Here is a 26,445-nt window from a genome sequence, read left to right as displayed (position 1 = left end):
GATTGAGATTAGACTTGACAACATTCAATAAAGCAGGTGAATCTCACTCACTGCCATGGCGATGCTGTCCAACTAGCGGTGTGTCTCTAACATACCCAGGGACTGACCTGCTTAGTAGAATAAAAATAGGAGATTGCCAATGCATCTCTTTAGGTTTTATCTACAACCAAGGGAGGTGCAGAATAAATGGAGCATGTTGTCCAACAAGAAATGAAAACTAGGTAGCTCTTTCTTTTTACTTCTTTCTTCTTATACAAAAATGGTGTTACGGCCATACATCTTAGGTTGCTTTTCCAAGAATGAGTTGGGCCAAGCAGTGGAATTTTCGCATCCTCTGTAAATTAGCCTGTAATACATGGCAAAAGATCCATGGCAAAAGAAAGTGAAGTAGGGCCAAGCTTTGTGTTTTTGCAATGCATCTGCTCTCCACAAGGGTCACATGCTTCTAAGACTAGGACTCTTAGACATGTTAACCTGTGCTCAGGGTGAAATTTGATGAATTTGCAATGTGTTTATGAAGCCAAATAAAGGTAAATGACACCAAATACAAATTTTCTGAACAGAAGTAGACATTAAAACTAATCTGAGACATTAAAACTCATCAAGATGGTGCTGTAGATAAATGTGGTATTCATATCCTCCTACTACCACATCAAAATTACAACTGTACTACAGAACAACCATCATTCAAAACCACCTAAAATATAGCTGAACTGAAGTCCTACAACTAAGACTACAAAGGAGAAGCCACGGTTAGGAGAGGTCAAGACATGGAATAGGCTGGTCCCACACTCACATGTGGTAGTTAAAAATTAGGAGGATTATCCCACCCAACTTGGCCTTTCCTGAGCACCTCCAAGCCCAACACAAGTAGCAGCCATCTGCAGATGACTCTGTAGCTCATGTCAGGTGGCCCTGGGCAGAGCACAGATGGTAGCGGACCTTGGCCTGCACCTCCCAAGAGGCACCAGCACCAGTGAACCCAGTGGGCAGCTTCAGAACATGTTGAAGCACCACCCAACCATCTCCACAATCAGCACATGCAAGGGGCTGGCTCTGCTGGAATTTACCCCCAGGCTGATTGGCTAGAAGGACTGGCTGTGGCCACTGTGGGGGATCAGCTGTACAGGGGCTGACCCCATGAGGCAGGACTAACCTCAGTTCCCACTGAGGTGTCAACAGTAAGCAAGGATCAACTACAACAGGAGTGTATGCACAGTCCACACAGGGGGCGTGCCTGGAGTGACCGGCCCAGATGATCAGGGAGGCTGTGCCACTGGACCCTATAGGACACCTACTATATAAGGTCACTCTACAAAACCCGAGAGATGTAGCAGCTCTACCTAATACATAGAAACAAACACGGGGAGACAGCAAACAAAAACGAGGAGACAAAGAAACATGTCTCAGATGAAAGTATAGAACAAAACCCCAGAAAAAGAACTGAACAAAATGGAGACAAGCAATCTACCAGATGCACAGTTCAAAACATTGATGATAAGGATAGTCAATGAATGGGGGGGGAAGAGTAGATGAAATTAATGAGAATGTCAACAAAGAGACAGGAGACATTTCTGACAGGAGTCAGAAATGAAGAAGACATCATCTGAAACAAAAAATACATTACAAGAAATCAAGTGGACGAGATGAAGCATAGGATCAAATAAAAGATTTGAAAGATAAAGCAAAACACTCAATCAGAACAGCAAAAAAAAAAAAAAAAAAGAACCCATTAAAATGAAGTAGCCTCTGAGACAATTTCAAGTGTACCAACATTTGCATGAAGGAGAAGAGGGCAATGAATTGCAAACCTATAAGAAAAAATGATGATAAAACAATTCCCTAACCTGGTGAGGGAAAGAGACATACAAGTTCAGAAAGCATAAGAGAATTCCACACAAGTTGAACCCCAAGAGGCCCACACCAAGATACATCATAATTAAAATGCAAAAAGGTTAAAGACAAAGAGAGAATCTCAAAAGCAGCAAGAGAAAAGCAGGCAGTTATCTACAAGGGAGCTGTCATAAGACTGTCAGGCTATTTCTCAACAGAAACTTTGCAGGCCAGAAGGGATCAACCAGAAATATTCAAAGTCATGAAAAACAACAACCTACAACCATGATCCCAGACAAGGAAAAGTTAAAGAAATTCATCACCACCAAACTAGTATTATATGAAATGTTAAGGGGTCTTCTTTAAGAAGAAAAAAAGATTAAAAATATGAATAATGAAATGACAATAAATACACATCTATTGACCATTACTTTAAAATCAAATGGATTAAATAGTTCAATCAAAAGACATATGGAGGCTAAATGGGTAAGTAAATGAGACCCTCCCATACGCTCTCTACACCCAACTCACTTTGGATGGAAAGACCTACACAGGCTACAACTAAAGGGATGGTAAAAAATACTTCATGAAAATGAAAACAGACAAACAAAAAACCTGGGATACCAATACTTGTACCAGACAAAATAGACTTTAAAACAAAAGCTATATAACCAGAGACATAGAAGGAGGACCCAGCAATTTCACTTCTGGGTATTTATCTGAAGAAACCCAAAACACTAAATCAAAAAGGCATATGCATCCCTATGTTCACTGCAGCATTATTTACAATAGCCCAGATATGGAACAAACCAAAGTGTCCATCAACAGAAAAGTGGATAAAGAAGCACTGCACATATACAATGGAGTATGATTCAACTATAAAAAAGACTGAAATTTTGCCATCTGCAACAGCATGGATGAACCTAGGGGCTACTATGCTGAGTGAAAAAAGTCAGACAAAGGAAGACAGATGCCATGTGATTTCACTTACATGTGGAATATGAAAAAACAAACTAAATGAACAGCAGAACAGAAACAGACTCATAGAGACATTTTGATGGTTGTCATATGACATGAGAGAGGAGGTGAGGGGATTAAGAAGTACAAGTTGGTAGTTACAGAAGAGTCACGGGGATGTAAAATACAGCATAGGGAATAGAGTTGATGATATTGTAACACTAAGTACAGTGTCAGAAGCATGCTGGGTATATCAGAGTGATTACTTAGTGAGTTACACATTGTCTAATCATCGGCATATACTCCTAAAACTAATGTAATACTGTATGTCGACTGTAACTGAAAACTTAAAAATTATTTAAAGTCAAAAAAACAATTTGTGAATTTTCTTGTTATAGCCACCAGCTGACATTGGTCTTCCTGCAGGTAAGTATACAAACCAACCCAATGTGACAGTCTATTCATTTAGCTTCTTACATACTGGGTTGATTCTGACATCTCCGTAGCCGGCCACAGCAGTGCTGTCTCTAAGAGCACATCCTCAAACTATCAAGTGAACAGAGCCATATAATGCATAAGCCCTATTGCCTCTTAACATCAGGCTATTAGCACAGGTTTCCTTTGATACTGAGGAACAAAAAGAAAAAAAACTGAAAAGCAATTATGATCTAGAGTATCTTATATGGAGCACTTCAGGAGACTGAACACAGCCAAAGTCCCCAAGTGCTCTGAAGGCCATCCAGTACCTAGGATAGCCCAGGGGCATTAAGACACCTGAGCTTGGAGAAAACTCCATCTCACCTGATGAGTCAATGACCCTGTTTTCCACTCTCACATTTTACTGTTTGATTTTTACAAGGGGCACTTTGTAACCAACCAAATTTATTTTTAAAGCTTCTAAGTGCTCTTTCTCCCCCGGGTCCCTGTTATTTCTTCTGTGCCATCACAGAGAAGCTGTATCTAAGGAACAGGCAGCCCTACTCTAGATGTCCAGCGGCCTGGGAAAATACTCAGAACATTTATATTTAATGTCTTTCTTGCTGATTCTTCAGGGTGCAAATCTCCCCCACCACCACCTAATAAGCATAATGGATTATATTCAATTCAGCTAATGCCAACATGTAACTAATTACAGCAGCATTCTCAGACCAGGCTGGAATTACAGCCTTGTCAAAGTGCTCTTTACAAATGGCCTGTGTCTGGAAATTTACACAGCAAGTAAGAGTGAATTCAATTGTAAATATGGGAAGAGGCTATGATAACTAAGCTGCCACCACGAGGATCTTTGAATCCTAACTATTGAGGGAGGAAGACTTTAGATCCTTGAAGCAAATTAAGAAGAAAGAATATTGCAATATTCCAGAGAGGCCAGCTGGCCACTGACTCACATTACACTAAGTTATTCTAGGGAAATCTGGCAACCAGCAGGGTGCTCACAGGTCAAGAAAAGATTTGCAACACCATGGACATGCTGCTGTTTCTCTATTCGAAGTGTGACCCTAGACAAGGTACCCTCTCTGGACTTTAAGTCCCATCAGAAAGTAGGGGAAGCAGCACAGCCTGGTGGAAAGAACATGGACTTGTTAGGCAAATACAGTTTCTAAATCTGGTTCCATCCTTAGAAGGCTTTATGAGTTGAGAGTAAGTTACTTAACCTTTCTCAGCTTTGGTTTCTTCTTCAACAAAACAGAAGTGACAACCACCTCGCATAACAGTGAGGAGTCAAAGTGATACAGTTTATATTGACTACGGCCAGGGTGCCAAGCACATTTAGGAACAGTGATAACTGTAATTGCTTCCATGATCAATCTTCCATCCATTTTGATTATGAGAATCAAAAATGAAATATGTCATTGGTATTTTGATAGGGATTGCATTGAATCTATGCATTGCTTTGGGTAGTATGAACATTTTAATGATGTTAATTCTTCTAATCCATGAACATGGTATATGCTGCCATTTATTTGTCTTCCTTAATTACTTTTTTCAGTGTTGTGTAGTTTTCTGAGTACAGGTATTTTATCTCCTTGGTTAAGTTTATTCAGAAGCATTTTATTTTTATTGTTGCTATAGGAAATGGGATTTTCCCCTAATTTCTGTTTCTGATAGTTTATTGTTGGTGTACAAAAATGTCCTTGATATCTGAAGGTTGACTTTGTATCCCACTGTCTTGCCAAATTCACTTATGAGGTTAAGTAATTTTTTGGTGGAGTACCAACTTACACCATACACCAAAATAAACTCAAGATGGATAAAAGACTTATGTATATAAGTCATGATGCCATAAAAGTTTTAGAAGAAAACATAGGCAGAATAATTTCATGTATCCCATGCAGTAATATTTTCACCAAATATCCCCTCCGGCAAAAGATAAAAAGTAAAGAATAAAATGGGAATACATCAAACTAAAAAGCTTCTGCATAGTTAAAGAAAACACCAACAAAATGAAAGGGAACCAACAATATGGAAAAACATATTTGCCAATGGTATGTCAGACAAGAGTTTGAGCTCCAAAATATGTAGAGAACTCACAGAACACCACACCAGGAAGACAATCCAATTAAAAAATGGGCAAAGGACCCGAACAGACACTTCTCCAAAGAGGACATACCGAGAGCCCAGAGACATATAAAGGATGCTCAACATCACTGGCCATCAAAGAGATGCAAATTAAAGCCACAATGAGATACCTCTACACACCGGTCAGAATGACCATAATTAATAAATCCACAACCAAGTGCTGGCGAGGTTGTGGAGAAAAGGGAACCCTAGTACACTATTAGTGGGAATGCAGACTGGTAAAGCTACTGTAAAAAACATTATGGATTTTCCTCAAAAAATTAAAGACAGAACTGCCTTTTGATCCAGCAAGCCCACTGCTGGGACTATACCCTAAGAATCCTGAATCACCAATTCAAAAGAACCTATGCACCCCAATGTTCACAGCAGCACAACTTACAATAGTCAAATGCTAGAAGAAACCTAAGTGCCCATCAGTAAATGAGTAGATCATAAAACTGTGGTACATTTACACGATGGAATACTACACAGCAGAAAGAACTCCTACCCTTCATGACAGCACAGATGGAACTAGAGAGTATTTTATGCTAAGTGAAATAAGCCAGGTGGTGAAAGACAAATACCATATGATCTCACCTATAAGTAGAACCTAATGAGCAAAACAAACAAATGAGCAACATAGAACCAGGAAACTTGGAAATAAAGAATAAACCGACAGTTACAAGAGAGGAGGGTGGTAAAGGGGGAAAAAGAGGAAGGGCTAAGTAAAGGAACACATATAGAGGACTCGCGGGCATGGAAATGGGGGGATTGTATGTGGGAGTCACGGTGGGCAGGGTAGGAAAGAGCAATGGGAAAAAAGGCAGGATAACTGTAACTGAACAACAATAAAAAAGAATAAAAACTTAGATTTCATATAGAAAAGAGCTATAGGAAAAATTTTAAATGCTAAAGCATTATAATGTGGAGTTTAGTTAGAACTCCACAATAACTTGGACAATCCATGTGCTGCTGTACCAACATGGATTATGGGAAAACAGGGAAGACAGCTATGTGGAGTGTTCGCCAAAGGCCCTTCCTTACTTTGGTCCCTACTGGATAAGATGATATAAAAGCAATCCCTCATTCTGGGGTTAAGGCCTAGGACGAATATGATGTGTACCACCACCAAAAGGGTACCCCGAACTCTGAGCTCTCTGCAACCCAGCCTCATCCTACCTTTCAAGCCTCATCTCCCACTTCCTTTCTCACACACTGTGCTAAAGCCCCTACAGGGCAGCTCCCAGCCCCTACAGGAACACACCACATGTATTAATACCTCCAGGCCTTGGCTACATCGGTTTCCCCAGCTTACCTCCTAATATACCTTTCTTCTGGTTAAAACTTCCCCATTTTTGGCATTCTTGATCCCTCTCTGAGACGCACTTCAAGATACACTACTTCTGGGATCCTACCAGAAATGGTAGATAAAGGCCTGCGGATCCCACAACTGTGGAGGCACCACTGCCACCATGGGCTGCAGGTGTGGGAAGCTGGCCGGAGTGTGGCATGTGATCATCTAGCTTGTCACCCTTGGAGGAGTGTGCCTTTCCACACTACTTCAGCAAGGGCATCCCCAACCTCCTGCACTGTGTTCAGGCATCCATCCCTTGCAGACCACAAACCAGTGTTTTATCTTGTCTACACATGGAGGATCCAGGAGTTGAGAAATCCAAGAGAAGAACCTACCTGCCTATGAAAATGACACATAAACAATTCATCTGGAGAATGGCTCCCTGTCTGAAAGATCCTTCTCTGGCAGAGGAGCCTACATTGTAGTGTCTTGAACACACACTGGCCCTGGTTGGTGTAGCTCAGTGAATTGAGTACAGGCCTGTAAACTAAAGGGTCACAGGTTCAATTCCCAGTCAGGGCACATGCCTGGGTTGCAGGCCAGGTCCCCAGAAGGGGACAAATAAGAGGCAACCACGCGCTGATGTTTCTCTCCCTCTCTTTCTCCCTCCCTTCCCCTCTCTCTAAAAATAAATAAATAAAATCTTTTTGAAAAGATACAATAAACTTCTTATGAGCTGGAAAAAAAGATCCATTTCTGGCAATCTTCAATAAACACAGGCAGCCTTAAAATAGCCATCTTTTACACTGAAACACCTATTTCCACCTCTGTTTCCTGTGAAAATCTGGAAAATCTAAACATCTTTACATATTTTCCACATTTTATACTCCATTTACTAAAGTATGACTCAAGGAACCCTATTACTAATATTAGCTAAATCACATCACCAGATATCCAAAGTAGGCCAAGCCACTCAGACTGTTACGACATTCAAGTCCTCAGTGGACTGTTGGCATCCCTATTCAGACCCATCCTGACCATGACCGCAGAGAAACCTGCTTGGTCGGAGGGTCATCTGTCAAAATAAGACATCTCCCTCAGGGCCCATCTCCCATCAGCCCATCTGCCACCTCCTTTGCGAAGGCACAACTCCTTTCTCTGGGCTCTCAGAGTACTTTCCACATACATCTGTACACACTCATTCACTTACCCAGCATTCAGGGTGCATTTAACACATGTAAGAGGTCCTGGGGGAACTAGAGGTTCAAGTCCCCCTGGGCTAGCAGCAGAAGCTGATGCAAATACCAACCACTGGATCCACGAAGTGATGAAAAACAGAACTTTGAAGTCCAACAGTGACAACGTCAGCTTCACTCCTTAGCAAACTCACTCTAAGCCTCAATCTCCTCTCCTATAAAATAGGAATAAGCTCTGCCTGATGTGGCTCCGTTGGTTGGGGGTTGTCCCACAAAACAAAAGGTCAAAGGTTCAATTCTTGGTCAGGTCACATGCCTGGGTTGCAGGTTCAGTCCCCTGTCAGGGAGATCAATGTTTTTCTCGAAAATCGATGTTTCTCTCCCTCTTTCTCCCTCTCTTCCCCTCTTGCTAAAAATAAATAATTTTTTAAAAGAAATGGTCATAAGCCTCCTTCATTGAGCTATAAAGATAAAATAAAATGGGATGATAAGCACTAAGCATTTAGCCCAGTACATGCCTGGAACATGGTAAGTGCCCAATAAATAGTAGCTATTTTTATGGTATAATTATTATTATTATCGCTATAGTACAAAGAGATGTGTGCAAGAACGCACAAAGAACAAAGGGAGCAAGCATTCATTCTGCTTTGACTGCACACCTTGCCTTTCTGAAACTCAGTAAATGTTGATTTAAATTGGAGAGATGGTGTAACTTGAAGAACTCATGGTGGCATAGCTGTGAGAGAGGAGGAGGGTCCAGGTAGCCAGTAGGTCAATGTTCAAAGACATTCCGAGATCTTGGAAAACAGGGAATAAGCAGGTAAGGCCTGGAGTACCAATGAAGCTACTATCAGCCCAACAAGAAAGTTTCCAAATGGTCTAAGGTGACTTTAAACGCTAGTCAGGAGCTGGGCTGCCAGCTTCGGAGTCTCAGGGTCAATAGACCGGGGTGGAGCCTGAGCATATGTATTTTGAACAGACAGCCTCGGTGATTTTAATGTGCAGTTGGGTTGTCCTCAATACCAGAAAGCAGACCGAGTCCTCAGCACGGCTGTTCTGCTGTGGACTTTAGAGATGACTCTCTGCAAAACGTCTTCTGTGACTGGGACCTCTCGTTTTTAGCCAAGGGATGGAGTGGGAATGGTTATCAGGTGGTTCTAGGTTATATATCCTCAGGAATAAAGATAAGCTTCCCACTAACAGTTCTTCCCAGGCCAAGTATCTTTGTGAGGTTAGTAATTGCTTTTTTAGACCATTTCCTGGGCTAACGACAACAGTAATGGTAGCTGTACTAGTCACTAAGTGCTAGCACCGTTCCAGGCACTGCACTGGTCTACATACTTTGCCGAATTTAATCCCCATAACACCCTGCAAGACAGACGCTGTCCTCATTGAAGATAAGAACACCCAGGTTTAGAGACAATGTAAGTGCCCGGGGTGACACAGCCAGGAAGACACAGAGGCAAACAGACAGTTGGTTACCGTAATTTTCCATGAGCAATGAGCACCCACATTTTGGGCCCAAATTTTCAGAAAAGAAATCTTTCATTTTAATTTTTAATTCAGTTATTTATTTATTTATACTTAGATACTTTTTTTATAAAGGAATTTTAGCATTTACGTTTGAACATATTATGGTCCAAGAAATTTTATGGAACAAATAATTATAAAACACTGGAAGAGATACAAGGTATTTCAGGTACTACCCATTCTAATGCATATCCTTATCTTTCCCTCAAAAATTTGGGCAAAACAGCATGTATTATACATGGTAAAAAATGGTATTTCTTCATCATACTGGGCTCAAAACCCTGAGCTTGAAGAAATGATATGTTCTCTAAAAATCCCCAAAGCACTGGACACAGAGCTCTTTCTGGTGCTGTTCAATGGATAAGCAGTGACTAAATAGAGCTGAGGTGCCGTGTTTCTGCCATAGCCCTTCCTGGGGCGCACAACACACATTCATAGTTACCATCACATCCGTTCCGGTAAAACATTTAAAATGACATTGTTTGTAAGGTCCCATTCTTTCCTCTAAGCGTTGCCATGCTAGTGAGTGCTTTTTCTACTCAAACAGAATATTTTTATTTTTATACATCTATTCCAGAGAAATCTAGTTATATAAAAAATGTAATTTAAAAAAGGAAGTGCCCTCTATTGCTTTGCACTATTTTCTATTCTTTTCTTTATGTTTCTCCTTAATGAGGTTTCACCTGTGTTTCCTAAGTAGCCCCAGATGGATCTGACAATCTGTTTGCGACACACTGAAATCTACACTCACTACTCGCACTACTTTCCTGGGTCCATTTTTGAACCGTCGGTCCACGGGACCATTACCTCATCTCTTGTATTGCCATACTCATGAGGCAGGCCACACTTTCCGGAACTCCAGGCTAAGCTCTCACCCAACATGGCATCTAACAGTGGACACTTCTCTCTTGTCACCAAAGTTTACACACAATCAGCCCCACATGGCTACTCCCAGAATTGTTAACCATTGGAAACTCACACTGTTTGGTTTAAGTTATTTTGCTTAATATGAAAACACATAACTAATAACAAGGAGCAAAAAAAAATCAAGGCATTGTCAGTGGGAGACTTTGGGTACAAATTGGGTATGAACATAATTCATCATGTAATAAGATTACACCACTATAGCACAAATATATTTTGGTTTGTGTGTGCATAGAATATTGTAGGAATGCACAAAAGGAAGTGACCACAGTTGCCTGGAAGTGTCTTCATGAAGAAGGTTCCATCTCTCTAGAGTCTTAAATGATGGGCCCCTTTCCAAATTCTCACTGGGAAAAGCACAAGATTCAACAAGAGGGAGAAGAAGCCCATAGCGTGAAGTCGATGGATCTGGCTAGCACGTACATGTCATCCCCCCTGTGAGGGACTTTTCTTGATCATCTCATATCACTCTACTAGGGGTTTCTCATTCACCCTAAATGAATTTCCAATATGTGGACACTGACACTTGTGTAGTAGACTAATAAGCACCATCCTTGGTCTCAAAAACTTTCCATATATTAAGAAAGTAGCAGCACATAGAGAGAAACTACTACATCTTAAAGGAAGACTTACACTTCATTTCTTACACAACTGTCTCCTAATCAACACTTTGAAATACATTTCAGGAACTTCAAACCTTATTATGTCTTATCCACAGAACTTTCCTGCACATGGCGGAATATATCTCCACTAATTCCCTGAGAAGTTTTAATTCTCAAAACCCTTTAGTATAGCTGCCAAATTATTTGGACTACCTTTTCTATATATTGTGACCATGGCAAGCTGTTGTTGGTATGGGCTGGGTTATTCCGATAGAAGTCACAATCTTATACAAGCTAAACTGAGCCCATTAGTCTATGGTGAACTCAAGGTTAAGTATATCATCATCCAAACACTCAATAGTTCTAGAATGTCAATTGAGAAGACAAGGTTTGTTCTATCACTCACTCGCTATGTGGTTTCCAACAATGGCAACAACCTCTCTGTGCCTTGGATTCCATCAATAGTCTGAAGATAATACATATAAAAATGTGTATTTATAGGGGTTTTGTGAGATTCAAACAGATATTAAGCAATTACCTTTCTATCGGGGAAGAAAATCTCTTCTAAAGTATTAAGGGAAAAATCTCTTCTAAACTCTAAAAGGCAATAAAATAATTTAAAGCAAATTTTAATTAACTCAAAACACAGACTTGCCAACATTCCCCTGCAAACACACCAGCTACCTGCTCATGAACAGCTGGTAGCAACCACACCCATTAACTGTTCGGCATTTTACTTAAAATAAAACATACTTTCTATAGTCTTCTTTTTTCCTTACTATCCTGAATTGTGTGATCTCGATTCACTCTTTTATTGCTTTCCTCATTCTGCCAATGTGTGAATGCCTACTATGCACAGTAACTGTGCTAAGTGCCACAAATCACAAAGGAACAAGACACAATCCTTTTTCTCCAGTCAAATTGGGTATGAACATAAGTCATCACATAATAAGATTACACCACTATAGCACAAATATATTTTGGTTTGTGTGTGCATAGAATATTGTTGGAATGCACAAAAGGAAGTGACCACAGTTGCCTGGAAGAGTCTTCATGAAGAAGGTTCCATCTCTCTAAGGTCTTAAAGGCTGGGCCCCCTTCCAAATTTTCACTGGGAAAAGCACAAGGTTCAACAAGAGGGAGAAGAAGCCCATAGCGTGAAGTCGATGGATCTGGCTAGCACATACATGTCATCCAAACCACTTACAAACAATATGGGGATAGTCTAAACTCTTAATTTTTACAATCAAAGCTCTTCACACTTTGGCTTCTCCCTAACATTTCTCTTTTTTTTTCAAAATTTAATCTTCATTGTATTTTTTCCATTACCATTTGGTCCCCTTATGCTCTCATGTCCCCAGAAATCACCACACTGTTGTCCATGTCCATGAGTCCTTTTTCCTTCTTGCTCAATCCCTCCACCCTCTAACCTATCATTTCCCCCACCTCCCACTTGTCATCCTGCTCTCCATTTATGAGTTAGCAGATGCTACTAGATATATAGCATCCTGGTTGAAAGTGTATTCTAGACTCAAACAAGCCTTATTAAAATCCTATTCTAAGATCACCAGCAGTGCTCCCTTGGACAAATGACTGACCTCTCTGGGCCTTGCTGTCCTCATATGTAAAATGGGATGTTGATATGCCAAATTCATAAGATTCTTCTGAAAGTTCAAAAGATAAGATGTGTAAAATATTTAGCATTTATTAAACACTTATGAAGTCCTCAAAAATATTTGTTATTATGACCAAGACTGCTAATTGTCCAGTATCCATTTCCCTTTCTTTCATACCAGGTACTTTCTAGGAGAGGGGATGGCAGGAGAGGGAAGAAAAGAAAAGGAAAGTATCTTAAAAGCAGCCACCAGAAAAAAAGACAGAATTTCCAAGTGAAACAATTAGACCAAGAGCTGAATTCACACACGCACACGGATAATAATAGAAGTCAGGTGACTAGGGAACAATAAATCCAAATAACCAAAAGAAAATCATTCCCAATCTAGAATTCAATATCTTGTGCAAACATCTGCCAAGAATTAAAGCAAAATAAAGACATTTTTCAGAAAGACAAAACTCAAGAGAATTTGTCACTGATAAGCTGCATTAAATACTAAAGGGTACTCTCCTGGCAGAAGGAAGAATTTACCAAATGGAAGCTAGGAGATTGGAAAGACTGTGGAGCAATGAAAGGGATAATAGACATAAATTAGTATTGGCTACATAAAACAACAATGAAAACACAAGTAGAATAAACAAGAACTTAAGGTGTTCTAAGAGCCTTGCACCATCTGAGAAGATGCGCGGGTACTAATTTATAATAGAATTAGAAAAACACATGCTGGATTTTTCCGAGCACCCACTGAAAGACTAGAGAAAGAAAAATAGAAAGTTAATGTAAGGGGGTTGAAATAACACAAACTTATCAATCCCCCCAAAATGTAGTATTACTCCGGTTTCTCTTCACATAGTATAAATCTTTCACCTTTTACCAAAAAGAACGTAGGAAGTGGAAGAAACAAAAAAACAAAGCACAGGTGGGACAAAAAGGAGCAAAACAGCAAGATGCCAGGAATCAGGAATGAAAACAGGGAAGACACCATTCCACATCCTACAGGTAAAAGAGAAAAGGGTATTATTCATTAATAACCATACATCAATGACTTTCAGATTTTAAATGCAACAGAAAAATTCTTAGAAAAAGACGGTTTTTAAAAACTGACTCCAGAAGTGAATGAAAATTTGAATGGGTCTTTGATCGTTAAAATCATTAAATCCATAAGTTGAAAACCTTCCCCAAAGAGAAAAGCCCAGGCCCGGATTGCCTCACTGTTCAATTCTACCAAATATTCAAGGAAGAAATAAAACTAGTGTTAAAACTCATTACAAAACTGCATTAATTAACACGATGTGATATTGGTGTAGGAATAGACAAACAAATCAATGGAAAAGAATTTAGTCTAGAAAAAGGCCCATACCTACATAGGCACCTGACCTGTAATAGACTGGACTGCAGACAATTGAAGAAAGGAAGGTATTTTCAAATGAGTGGCCTTAGGTCAACCAGATAACCATATCCACACGGACAAAATATTACGCTTGGTCTTTATCTTATTCCATACATAATGATCAGTTCCAAGAGGATTATAGATCTAAGTAGAAGTAAAAAAAAAAAACTTGTGGAATATAATACAGAAAACACCTTCATTAAACAGGGAGTATGAAATTTAAATGACACAAGATAAAAAGATAGATAAATTGCTTTAATAAAATTAAGAATTATAGTGGAAAATATTTACAGCACATAAATAATGCACACAGGGTTCATAGCCAGACAAACTAGAAAACTCCCAAAGTCAATTTTGTTAAATGGAAAAGGACTACACAGGCACAAAAGATAAAAGGATGACTGCCCCCCAAAAAGTATATAAAAAGATGCAAAACTCTTTAGGCATTAGAAAAATACAAATCAAAACTACAGTGAGAAACAACTACAAACTCATTAGATTAGCTAGAATTTAACACACTGAAAATACCAATGTTAACAGGAGCTCAAAGCAGGAGAATTCTCATAGATTAGAACCACTTAGGACAAGCACTTTGGCAACTATTTGCCAGTGTTTACTAAATAATACATGTAACACCTAATAGCCCTAAAAGTCTACTCTTTCCAACAGAAATGAGTGTACTAAGAGTATAAATAATACTCATTAAATAAAAACATAAGACAAATGAACACCAGCAGTAGATTGAAGTAACAGATTGAAGCATGTTCATACAGTAAGTTACCTGCAATAATGAGGGAACTACTGATACATTAAAAAACACATATGGGTCCCTTCAAAGTAGAACTGAACAAAACAAGGCAACCTAAAGGAATATATTATTGTCTCATTTTTTTTCTATAGGCAAGAGCAATGGCTACTTTGGGGCAGAGGAAGGGAAGGGTGGTCATGGGAGAGGAGAAATGTCTCAGGGGTTGGTAATGTTCTATTTAACTTACGTGATGGCTAAGTAGATGTTTGTCTTGGAAGAATTCACTGAGAAGCATAATTCTGTTTTAAGCACTTTCCTATATATGTCACACTGCACAATGAAAAGAATAATCAGGATTGTGACACAGATTTATCTATAAGGATATTCTCTATGGCACTATTATCATTTTAAAAGTTGTTTAAAAAGGAAGTTATCCAAACAAACACAAAATAAATATGTCCTTACAATGGACTATCATTTAAATTCATGTTTTAAAAGAATTTTAATGTCATAAAACCTATTGTTTAGACAATAAAGTGGGCTACAACTCACTATATACAATAGAACCCCACTTAAATAAAATACATGAAAACTGTATATGCACACATTCCAAGAAAAAAAACTTGGAATGACACATTGCAGGTCCTCAAATAACATCATTTCATTCAACGTCATTTTGTAATAATATTGATGAGATGCCATAAAAACTCAGCTTTTGTTTATATGAGATAATTAATAGGCAAATGAAATAAATAATAGGCAATCTTTACTCCTTCATCTGTATTTTCTAAATTCTTAGGGGCGACGTGTGAAAAACTGAAAGGAAAAAAATCATTTTCTAAAGATTCAGAGGCTCTCACATTTACCCATTAGTCTGGCTTCACTGGGAAGCACATCCTTGAAGCCAAACATTTTTCCTCTGAAGACTGAAGCGCTCTTTCACGGGCGCCAACATGTGGCCTCCAGAGTTAAACATCACGTGATAATATCGGAGGCAATCATAAGGCGTCTGTCTGCACAGCTCAGAAACAAATTGCCAATGAGAGCCGGATCGCGGACTCCCTATCACCCTTTGAGAGTTTCCCTGGAATTAAGAGCGTCACTAACAAGTGACCGGACAATTTTTCACCAACATCTGTCTCACTTCACAAATAAAGATTTAACCACAGAAAGTTTCCCTCAGCCCCACAGACAATGCCTTGAGTATCGTTTTTCCTGCTCTCCTGTGATCCTTTTCCTTTCCCCACCCATCAGAGTTCTACCCCTCTTCCAACACCTTCCTAAATAGGCTTTTTATTGTTGTTTTTTTTCATTTCCCAGGAAGTCTTCTATGATCACCGAACACCAATCTGCCTCAAAGTCTTCTGGTATAGCAGGAATCCTGGATAAAGGGACTCCTTTGTCCAGCACTGTGGTCAGTGCTGGTTACCTTTTCATCAGCATACCTCTGTCCTGTTCTGCAGTAAGGGGAGCATCTCCTGTGTGAATGGGCTTTGGAAAGTGTCAGCTCCATCACCAGGACTGACTGGTGGTGCTCCTGTCCAAGGTTACGAAGCCAAGGAGAGAAGGAACCTCTTGGCCCCAAGCCCCGGGACACCAGAGCTGTGACTCAGGAGATAGTGTGATTGGTTCCATTTTCCTGTTTGCACTCCCACACGCCCATATGGCAATAAGCAATATGATTTCCATAGGAGAAAGAATATATTTGTGAATAATAATTCCATCTTTAGTTCATAAAGCGCACCCGGCCAATAATCCACAAAGCACCAAAATAATCCCCACTTGGCTTCTTCTTCAGCATACCCATTCCAAGCTTTAATTCACCCAGTTTCCAGACCTTTTGTCCTCTACCCACTTTAACTAATATGCAAACATATTCCCAAACAGCCTCCAAGCAGATTATTACCAACAGACTGGAGAATGACGCAAATGTAGGCCATCTACATAAGTGAAACAAGTTGAGCCAAAAGGGATCGTTTATATGGCTTAAATCATGGAGATGGGCTATATCCGCAGGGCTGAGTTCACAATTGCTGGCTTCAGCAATGTGGGTGGGTTTCATCTTTGAACTTCAAGATCCCTCCACCCCGACACCCACCGCCCACACCCCAATCACACACACACACACACACACATATGGCAAAGCCACCACACCTCATCCCCCTCTTCTTTGGTGGTCTCCGCTGGGAGACAGCCTCATTGGCATCCTTAAGAGGACACCAGAGAGAATTCAGCTCCATGTACTTTTCATGAGAAATGAGACTCCCAGACAAAGGACCTAGAGCGGAGGGAGCTGCCATCTTACATTTACTGACTCCTCGACACAGTGTGGTGAAAAAATAGCATGCGGTGATTGTGAATCTACTGAGCCATTAATCGGAACTCTCCAGAGAGGGGATTTTCCCCCAGCCTAACCCAGGCTGGACAGGTGGGGCGATCTTCAATATCTCTCCGACCGCTAAGCCCCACCAGCTTTTCATGACCACTAATTGTGCCTTTTAACAAAAAGGCTTGCGTCTGGAAAACTGCGCAAGGGCCAGGTCTGTCCCTTGGCGAGCATCTTCAACTACCCATGACATCACTAAAATAGTTGCTTTGGGGAAAATGCAGCTGCCCACCTCCCCAGGGCACATACCCAGAGCCCAAGTTCCCTCCACAACACCCAAACCAAGGGGCGAGCCACAGACACAAGGAGCTTCTCGGTCAGTTTTGACTCAGCTGCATCCTTCAGTGTTTTGTCCCTCTTTGATCAAGCCTGCCACTATTGAGAATAGAGAAGAGTCAGAAAAGGACTCATGATTACCCTGAGCATTTGCTGTGCCATTGTGAGTGCACCATATTCCCCCTGGGTCTATTTCCTTGTTTGTGAGTGCAGACGGCTGAAACTAGATGACCTCTGTGGTCCTGCTGGGCTCTCTAGTAGGTCAAATTATCATAACCTGCTAAATGCTCCCATATAGTCCCAAATTCTTCCCACCGCAGCACAGGCAGGGGGTCAGTGTCCTGGGTCTCTCATTCTTACGATCAGTCTGGAGGTGAGACTAGTGCAGATGAGATTTTAGAACCCACCAGACTTGGCAGCCGGTGGGGAACTCAAATAATCCACTGCCCAAATGCCACGCCTTGAGGCAGGTAAGGTAGTGTTATCCCCAAGGTGTAGACATGAAAACTGTAGTCCAGAAAGGCCGCAGGACATGCACAAGGCTCCCAGCTGTCCTAAGAGGTGGTACCAAGGGTACTCAGCCTCCTTGCAATGATATCCCCCAACATCACCACAATGGTATGAAAAGGCATTATGTCCAGTGTGAGCCAAAGCTTTAGGAGGAATTGCAAAATACAAAATCAATTATTTGCAGAAGCAAATCGTAGCTCTAGCCCCTTAATATTTATATTCTTGTTCATGATCAAGAGATGGCAGTAAGAGATTTGATGTTAAACCCTTTGCCAACTAGAAAGCTACAGATACATGCTGTTTTTACTGCCTACAAACTATTTCATGAATCTGGAAATCAGAAACCATGCCAGGGGTATTCACAATTAATGACAAGGAAGTTCCACCCCAGCAAACACAGTGCCCAGGGAGCAGCTCTCTGCTCAGCTCTCTACAAGGGGATCTTGACACATTTACATAGGTGTTTAGAGCTCTGCCATTGTTTAAGAAGAACCCGTGGAAGCTGAAGAAGCATTCTATTTATCTGTAACGCCATTGCTATAAGTAGCAAAAAGTTTAATTTAATAACTCAAGTGGTTTTTTAAAGTTAAATTTCATCTCCCATAAAAAGCTCTTTTAGGTTGAAATAATTCATTTGAATTATCTAAGCCCAAATGATCATATTTTCCCCACTAACATACAATTTTCTAGAAACGCGTTCACAGAGAAAAATAATATTCCCAACATGTACTAAAATTCACATTTAAGAATCCCCAAATTCACTTTAGGGGTGATTTTGCTCTTGTAAATGATCAGTCTCGACTCATTTAATCCTCCTACAAAATCCACACAAGCCACCAGAGAATTATTCCTTTGGATTTTAAAGTGTATTAAACACACTGCGCAGATGAAAGCGGGGCTTGTTCTGAGTCCAGAGCATCTGAATACCAACTCCTCTTCCCTGGAAGGAGAAGTGGTAGGTAGCCAGGTTCCCCCAGAGAAAGCAGCTCCAGTCCTTGCCCACTGCCGCACTGGTCTGGAGGCAGAGAAGCATCGTATGTTGCAGGCAAGACAGAGTCACTGGCCAGGCCCTGTTATCCTGGCAGGGAGCTAACTGTTTCTTCCAACTGTCCCAAGACTGATCCCACTAGCCATTTAAACCTTGGAGTATCTCTTGCCTGACTCCGCCTCCAGAGGGCATCCTGAATTACCCATCCAGTCATCAGCCCAGCCAGACCAACACCTCTGGCACCCTCTGTAACCTCAGGCAATGAGGGTCCATTCCTGCCTGAGCTTGAATATTTGCCAGAAAAACTGCCTTATCTGAAGTCATCTGGACTGTCAACCAAGGAGCAGGGAAAAGGAAGAACCATTCCCACAAACTAGATAAGAATCTGACATTTGCCTTTGCAATGACTTGATATCCTTGCTTTTGCAAAGGAAAAAAATCACTTTAACCAGCCCAGTGGCCCCTTCCTGCTACAGCATCTTCCAGGTACCCATTCGCTGACTGTTTAAGCATGCCCTGATTCTTCCAACATATTTACAGGGCATTCATTTATCTTCTTTTAATTCCTTCTACTGCCTGCAGGACTAACGATCCAAAGCAGTGTAATCCAGTAACACTACCACTCTACGCCACAAGCTGACTATTTCAGCAAATGTAGGGAAAGGGAAGTATGGACAACTCAGTTCAGCAAAGAAATGACTCATTCTTTTTCAACATTTACCCACCCCCCACAAGAATAAGTAAATAAATAAGCAAGCAAACTTGGGGGAAAACAGCATTCTTGTTGCTAGAAGTTAATTAAAATGAAACAGCCAAAGGTCAGCAACAGAAGATAGAAAAGTCTCCATCATTTGAATAATCCATAATAGGTAGAGATTCAATAAATGCATAAAGAGTGAAAGATTCAGCAATGCAAGGGCAATGCATGCCTGCTTCCGCAGCCCCACCACCCTGAGCCGGTGGCATGCACTCCCCGTTGGGGAAAAGGGAAGCCTTTGGTCTCTTCCAACCCATTCATGGACATGCAGAACCTCTGAACCTCCAAAGGCAAGAACAGTGGGCGAAGATGTCTATCAATCATGCTCCCTCTGTTCCAAACATTAGTCATGCTAGTCCCCCCCACCCCGCCATCAATTACTCTTCCGTTGACCACCCACATTTAATTCAGCTTTAAAGACATGACAACAAGGTCTGAGATTTGAGGGATGTACCTGACTCTCTCTCCCCTCCAGGGGTGGTGGAATCTCATCAGCAAAACCAATCTTCCCTGGATCACCCATAAAGGCACTAACCTCATCCACGTTCTCAAAAGCGTTGATGACATCATATGGCAAACAGGACAGAAGGTCAATCACAAACCACGTCTTCAGGTAGTTCATGCGGATGAGTTTAGGGTCAGAAATCACCTCCCCAGCTGGTCCAACAAAGGTGGTATGAAAATTCAGCACAATGTCCACCAAAAAGATGACGTCCACAATGCTGTCCACAACCAGCCAGGCCACATTGTTCTGCCTGGTTTTAAAGGAGACGTTGTAAGGGACCAAGATGGCTGTGTAGAAGGTTAAGATCAAGATGATCCAATCCCACGTGGTTTTAAAAACACAGTAGTGTAAGATGATGTGAGGGGGAGTCTTTGGTGCCTCTTGCTTGTACTGGGGAAGGATGTCTGAGCCCAGCTGCAGGACCTGTACAGAAAAACATGGCCAAGAGAGAACTAAGTTAGGGTTTAACGGCAAGCACCCGTCACTGACAAATCATCATGGTGCCCCAGATAAATCATTAGGTGCAAGAACAGGCACTGAAGGTGTATGGAAGAAGGGAGGTGAACTTTATATTAAATCACAATGAAACAATTACAAACTATTATGCAGCTTACTATGTGCCAAGCACTGTAATAAACACTTCATATACATTTATTATCTCAATTCTAAATACAACCTCATTTTATTAGCCAGTTATGACTCTATGTGACAAGTAAGAAACGGAGGCTCAAGAGAATTAAATAACTACTTAACAAATATTTATTGTTCTGTGCTAGCAACTCTTCTAGACACTGGACATACAGTCATGAAGGAAACGGCACAATTCCTGCTCTTGATAAGCTTGGTCTAGTGGACAAATTAAGATAATTTCAAATTGTGGTAAGAGCTAAACAAGAAGTGGCATGAGACACACAGTGATTTGATAGAATGTGACTTCAGGATTAGGGGAGGGAGAGTGTTTGAACTAAAATCTGAATAACAACAAGGCACCAGCCATTCAAACTTGTGTGGGAAAATTATCCTAGTCAGAAAGCATAACTGGGGTAATGAATCTAAGGTAGGACAGGCTTGGTATTTGCAGTAGAAGAAGAAAGTCTGACGTGACAGAAGCACACTAAATGAGGGAAGAAGGGATGCTAAATGGGTCCAGAGGGGAAGCAGAAAGCAAACCATGCGTGACCCAGTGGGCCGTGGGGAGATGCTGGATCTTATTCTCAGTACGTCTGAGTGTAACTGGAGGGCTTTAAGCAAGAGAATAATTTAATGCAAAGTTATCACCCTGGCTGCTGCATAGATAATGAATTGAGGCAGAGGATTAGAGGGTAGGACAGAATCAGGAAACTTATTAAAACACCCTGAGAAAAAAAATGAGGTGATGGAGAAAAGCAGTCCAATTTTGGATATCTTTTTGAAGTAAACCAGCTGAATTTGCTGATGGCTGAAAATGAAGAAAATAGAGCAACGACTAGTACCCACTACTTTAGTCCAACCCCCTCACAACCATGGTACTGGCCCAGAGTAGGCAATACAGGACTACTTTTAAGTGAATAAATGAACTTCAAGGTCATGCAGCTAAGAAAGATGGACCCAGGATCCCAAACTAGGTCCAGCTGGATTAAAGACACAGGTTGTTCCACATCAAAGTTACATTTCCCCAAATAACAGGTTTTTAATGAAGCAGATTCAGTGCAGAGAGAAGTTTAGAGAAGCTTGGTTCTAAAAGAGTATCACAAATGGGTTTCACTTCAACAGTCAAAGTCAAAACACCATGTTTCAAAGACTAGGCCAAGCTGGAGGGGACCCCCAGGCCAGCCCAGCCCAGTCCTGCTCTCCTGTGTCCACTTACAGATTCCTATGCGTCTTTAGGCGAAACTTCCCCTTATGTCATGGCAACTCATTTTTTCCTCCTGAGGTTAAAGACCCATCCATTAGTGAATATAAAATAAAATGTCTCTGCTCCCACTACAGTTGGTGCCAGGCCTTGAAAGGTGACCAAGCCCTGGCCGGTGTGGCTCAGTTGGTTGGAGTGTCATCCCATAGACTGAAGGGTTGCAGATTTGATTTTAATCAGGGTAAATGCCGAGGCTATGCGTTTGGTCCCCGGTAGGGGCATGTGCAAATGGCAACCGATTCATAATTCTGTCTGACATCGATGTTTCTCTCCCCTCTCTCCCTCCCTTCCTCTCCCTTTAAAATCAGTAAGCATGTCCTCAAGTGAGGACTAAAAAAAAATGACCAACCCCCCCCCCCAAATTCAGAGTATCCAGTGTGCATCTTTGGCCATGGGAATTTTTTATCCCTCCCACTAATGCACAGAGCTCTTCTAGACTTGAGATTTTAATTTCTCTCCCCATGAAAAGAACTTATGCAAGAGTGATTAATGAAGCTTGGGCCCTAAGACCTCAGGCAGGAAAAGGGATTGACCTGTAAGAGTAAAGCAAATAAAATTAAGTGAATGGGACTCCCGCTTCTGGAAAGACAAGAGTAGACAAACTTCTCCTTAATCCTCCATTTAAGAACAACTAAAAGCTCTGGACATTGTAAACAAAACAAATGTAACAAGACTCTGAAAGGGACAGAAAAGAGAGCAAACTAACTAGGAATGATACAGTGGCGAGTCCACTGGTTTTTTGTTTGTTTGTTTGTTTGTTTGTTTTTTGCCTCATATATTCTCAGATTTGGAGGTGAAGAAACCAACAACCTGGAAACACCAATATATGCAGACAAAGAAAAGTGCCAATAAAAGTTCACTGGCTCTAGCAAGTGGACTAGGCAAAGGGCAGTCTCAAAAGACAGAAAACTTTTAGACAATAACCACTTTACTATAGCCAAATGCCACACACAAAACATTGTGGCCTCACTCCCACCCAGGCCAGCAAAGGCTACTGGGAAGCCTAGATTTCCCCCTTCCTGAAGCTGTAATGAGGCACCCAGCCCTGTTCTCCTCCCTACCCAGGGTACTGACAGAGAAGGCCCAGTAGGGGGACTGTACTCCACCTCATCCAGTGGTCATGAGGCATCCCTCCCCCTTTCCACAGTGGGGTCAGAGGAGGCCTACCAGAGAATTGTGATTTTCACCACTACTCAGAAGTAACAAAGCCGCCACCCCCCACCCCCATGCAGGGAGGCATCAACGTAAGCTTAGCAGGGAGCTGGAACTCTCACTCTCACACAGAAGTAACAAGAAGGAACCCCCTGCAGGTGTCGACAGAGGCTGAACTGGAATCCTGGACTTCTACCCCAACCCAGAGGCAATGAGGGAGTGCCTACCCTTTTCTCTGCCATATCTTTATCACAGGAAGCCACCTAAAACAAAAGGTTTAAATAAGACCCAGAGTCTCATACATAGTATCTCAAATACCCAGGTTTCTATTACAAATCACTCATTATACCAAGAACCAGGAAAATAACAAACCAGTTGAAAAACAGACGGTCAATAGATGCCAACACCAAGATGACAAAGATGTCAGAAATATAGAACAAAGATTTCAACATAGCTGTCATAGAAATGCTTGAATGAGCAATTATGGAGACAGCTGAAACAAGTGCAAAAGTAGAAAGTCTCAGCAAAGAAAGAGATGTAAAGGTGAACCAAATGAAAATTTCAAAACCAAATAATGCAATGACCAATTTTTAAAATTCAGCGGATAGGCTCAGCAACTGAATGGAGAGGACAGAGGAAAGAATCAGGAAAGACAAAGCAGTAGAAACCATGCAACCTGAACAACAGAGAGAAAATGGTACATAAAGACGAGAGGGTTCAGCCATCAAGAAGACGTAGTAATCCTAACACGTGTGTCACCAAACGGAAGAGCTCCAAACATATGCAAAGCAAAACCTAATAGATCTGAAAGAAGAACAGACAAATTTGCACACTCCTCTATCAACCTTTGACAGAACAGCTGGACAGAAAATAGCCATTTAAGAACTCAACAATGCCATCAACCAATAGGATTTAATTGACATTTATAACATCCCAGCAAGAGCAAATGCTCATTCTTTTCAAGTACATGTGGAACATTAGCTTTATGCTAGTCCATAAAATAAACCTCAACAATTTTTTTAAAGATTTTATTTATTTATTTTTAGAGAGAGGGGGAGGGAAGGAGGAAGAGAGGGAGAGAAACATCAATATGGGGTTGCCTCTTGTGTACCCACAACTCAGGACCTGGCCTGCCGGGTCCGCTGCAACCCAGGCATGTACCCTGATTGGGAATCAAACTGGTGACCCTTTGGTTGGCAAGCTGACACTCAAATCCACTGAGCCCCCCAGCCAGGGCCAAACTTCAACAAATTTAACAGAACTGAAACCACACAGAGTGTGCTTTCTAACTAAAGTGGAATCAAACTAGGAATCAGTAACAGAAAGGTGACAGGAACATATCCATACATTGGGAGGCTAAACAACGCACTTTCAAGTAATCCGCAAGCCAAAGGAGAAGTGTCGAGGGAAATTTAAAAGTACATTGAAGTCAATGAGAATGGAAATGCAACATAGCAAAATTTGTGGAATGCTGCTAAAGCAGAACTGAAAGGAAGATGCATAGCATTAAATGTTTATCTAAGACAAGAGAAAAAGTCTTCAATCAATAAAATACACTCCCACCCCAAATACTTACTTTAAAAAAAGGCAAGATAAAAACAAAGCAAGCAGAAGGAAGGAAATAAACTTGGAAGCAGAAATCAGTGACATAGAAAACATAAATATAAAGAAAATCGGTGATTTTTGAAAAGATCAAGAAAATAAAATAAAAATGCAATTGACAAACATATAGGAAGACTGAAAAAGAAAAGCAGAGACAGAGGAGAAACAAATTACCAATAGCAAGAATAAAACATAGAATGTAATTATAAATCCAGTATATATCAAAAAGATAAAAGGGAATGCCACAAATAGCATTATACACATAAAGTTGACTAATTAGATGGAATGGTTCTTGAAAACCACAAACTACCATAATTCGTAGACTTATAAACTAGTAAGAAAATTGAATTAGTCATTTTAAGACACCCCCCCAAAAAGTCTTCAGGTTCAGGTGATATCAATGGAAAATGGTACCAAAATTTAAAGAGGAATGAAGAGCAATTCTACACAATTGCTTCCAGAAAATGGACACAGAGGGGCCACTTCTCAATTCATTTTGTGAAGTTAGTATCACCCTGATTCCAAAACCAAATAAAACCAGTACCAAAAAAAGAAAGAAAACAACAATCTGATGCCTCTCATAAACAGAAAAGCAAATCCTTAACAAAGAGTAGCAAATAAAGTTCAGAAATATATAAAAACATGACCAACGGAGGTGTATTCCAAGGGTGCAGGCTGATTCAAAAATTCAAAAACCAATCAATATAATTTGCCATATTAACAGGCTGAAGAAAGACAATGAGAGATCCATATCAACTGATGTAGAAAAAGCATTTAACAAAATTCAACAACAACTATGATAAAAAAAACTCTCAGGAAAATAGGAATAGAGAGGCACTTCTTAAACTTAATAAAGAGTACCTACAAAAAACTACAGCTAACATCATATTTAATGACGAAAGACTGAAGGCCAAGACCAAGGCAAAATATCAGATTCCACTACTTTTATTCAACATAGTACTGCCACTGTATAAGGGGAAAAAGAGAAATAAAAAGCATTCAGATCAGGAAGGAAGAAATAAAAGTATCCTCATTTTCAAATAACATAATGGTGTAGGTACACAATATCCCAAGGAATCTACATATAAAATTCTAGAACTAAAAAGTGAGTTCGTTCAGCAAGGTCACACAACACAAGATAAACATACAAAAATAATTGTATTTCTATGTACCAGAAAGTGAACATCAAAACTATAGAATACCATTTTTAATCAAAAAAATATTTAGGTGCTCCCTGGCCGGTGTAGCTCAGTTGGTTGGAGTGTAGTCCTATAACTGAAAGGTTTCAGGTTCGATTTCCAGTCAGGGCGCATGCCTAGGTTTCAACTTCGAGTCCCTCTTGGGGCACATGCAGGAGGAAACGTATAGATCAGGGTTTCTCTCTCTCCCTTCCTTTCTCCCTTCCTCTCCCTCTAAAAGCAATGAAAAAATATCCTTGGTTGAGAATTAAAAAAAAACATTTATGTGCAAATGTGACAAAACATGAACAGGACGTACGTTAAAAACAACAAAATGTTGATAAGAGATCAAAGAAGATACAGAATAAACGAGGAGGCATGCTGTGTTAGTAAATTAGAAAATTCAGTATACTAAAGATGTCCTTTCTCTCCAAACTGATGTAAAGGTTTAACATGATTTCTATCAAAATGCCAGCAACAGTTTTTGTCGATACACCATATGAAAAGATGCTCAGCCTCACTAGCCATGAGACAGACGACGCAAATCGAAAC

At 40.6% G+C, this 26,445-nt stretch overlaps 1 protein-coding gene across 2 annotated transcripts in view; it reads right to left on the bottom strand.

Annotated features, from left to right (window-relative positions):
- KCNH1 (potassium voltage-gated channel subfamily H member 1) overlaps positions 1-26,445 on the bottom strand; it is a 317,432-nt gene that overhangs the window by 214,780 nt on the left and 76,207 nt on the right. Inside the window, exon 6 of one of the 2 annotated variants that reach the window (XM_037136985.2) lies at positions 20,020-20,493. In XM_037136985.2, the coding sequence (XP_036992880.2) occupies positions 20,020-20,493 (474 nt within the window). The remainder of the gene's footprint in view (positions 1-20,019; positions 20,494-26,445) is intronic. The other variant, XM_037136986.2, reaches the window with a different exon arrangement.

This window comes from Artibeus jamaicensis, unplaced genomic scaffold (genome assembly GCF_021234435.1).
Source record: "Artibeus jamaicensis isolate MK-2021 breed Jamaican fruit bat unplaced genomic scaffold, CSHL_Jam_final contig_2170, whole genome shotgun sequence".
NCBI classification, from domain to species: domain Eukaryota; kingdom Metazoa; phylum Chordata; class Mammalia; order Chiroptera; family Phyllostomidae; genus Artibeus; species Artibeus jamaicensis.
The sequence above is the reverse complement of the archived record's forward strand: the minus strand, read 5'-3'. Positions and strand labels throughout refer to the sequence as shown.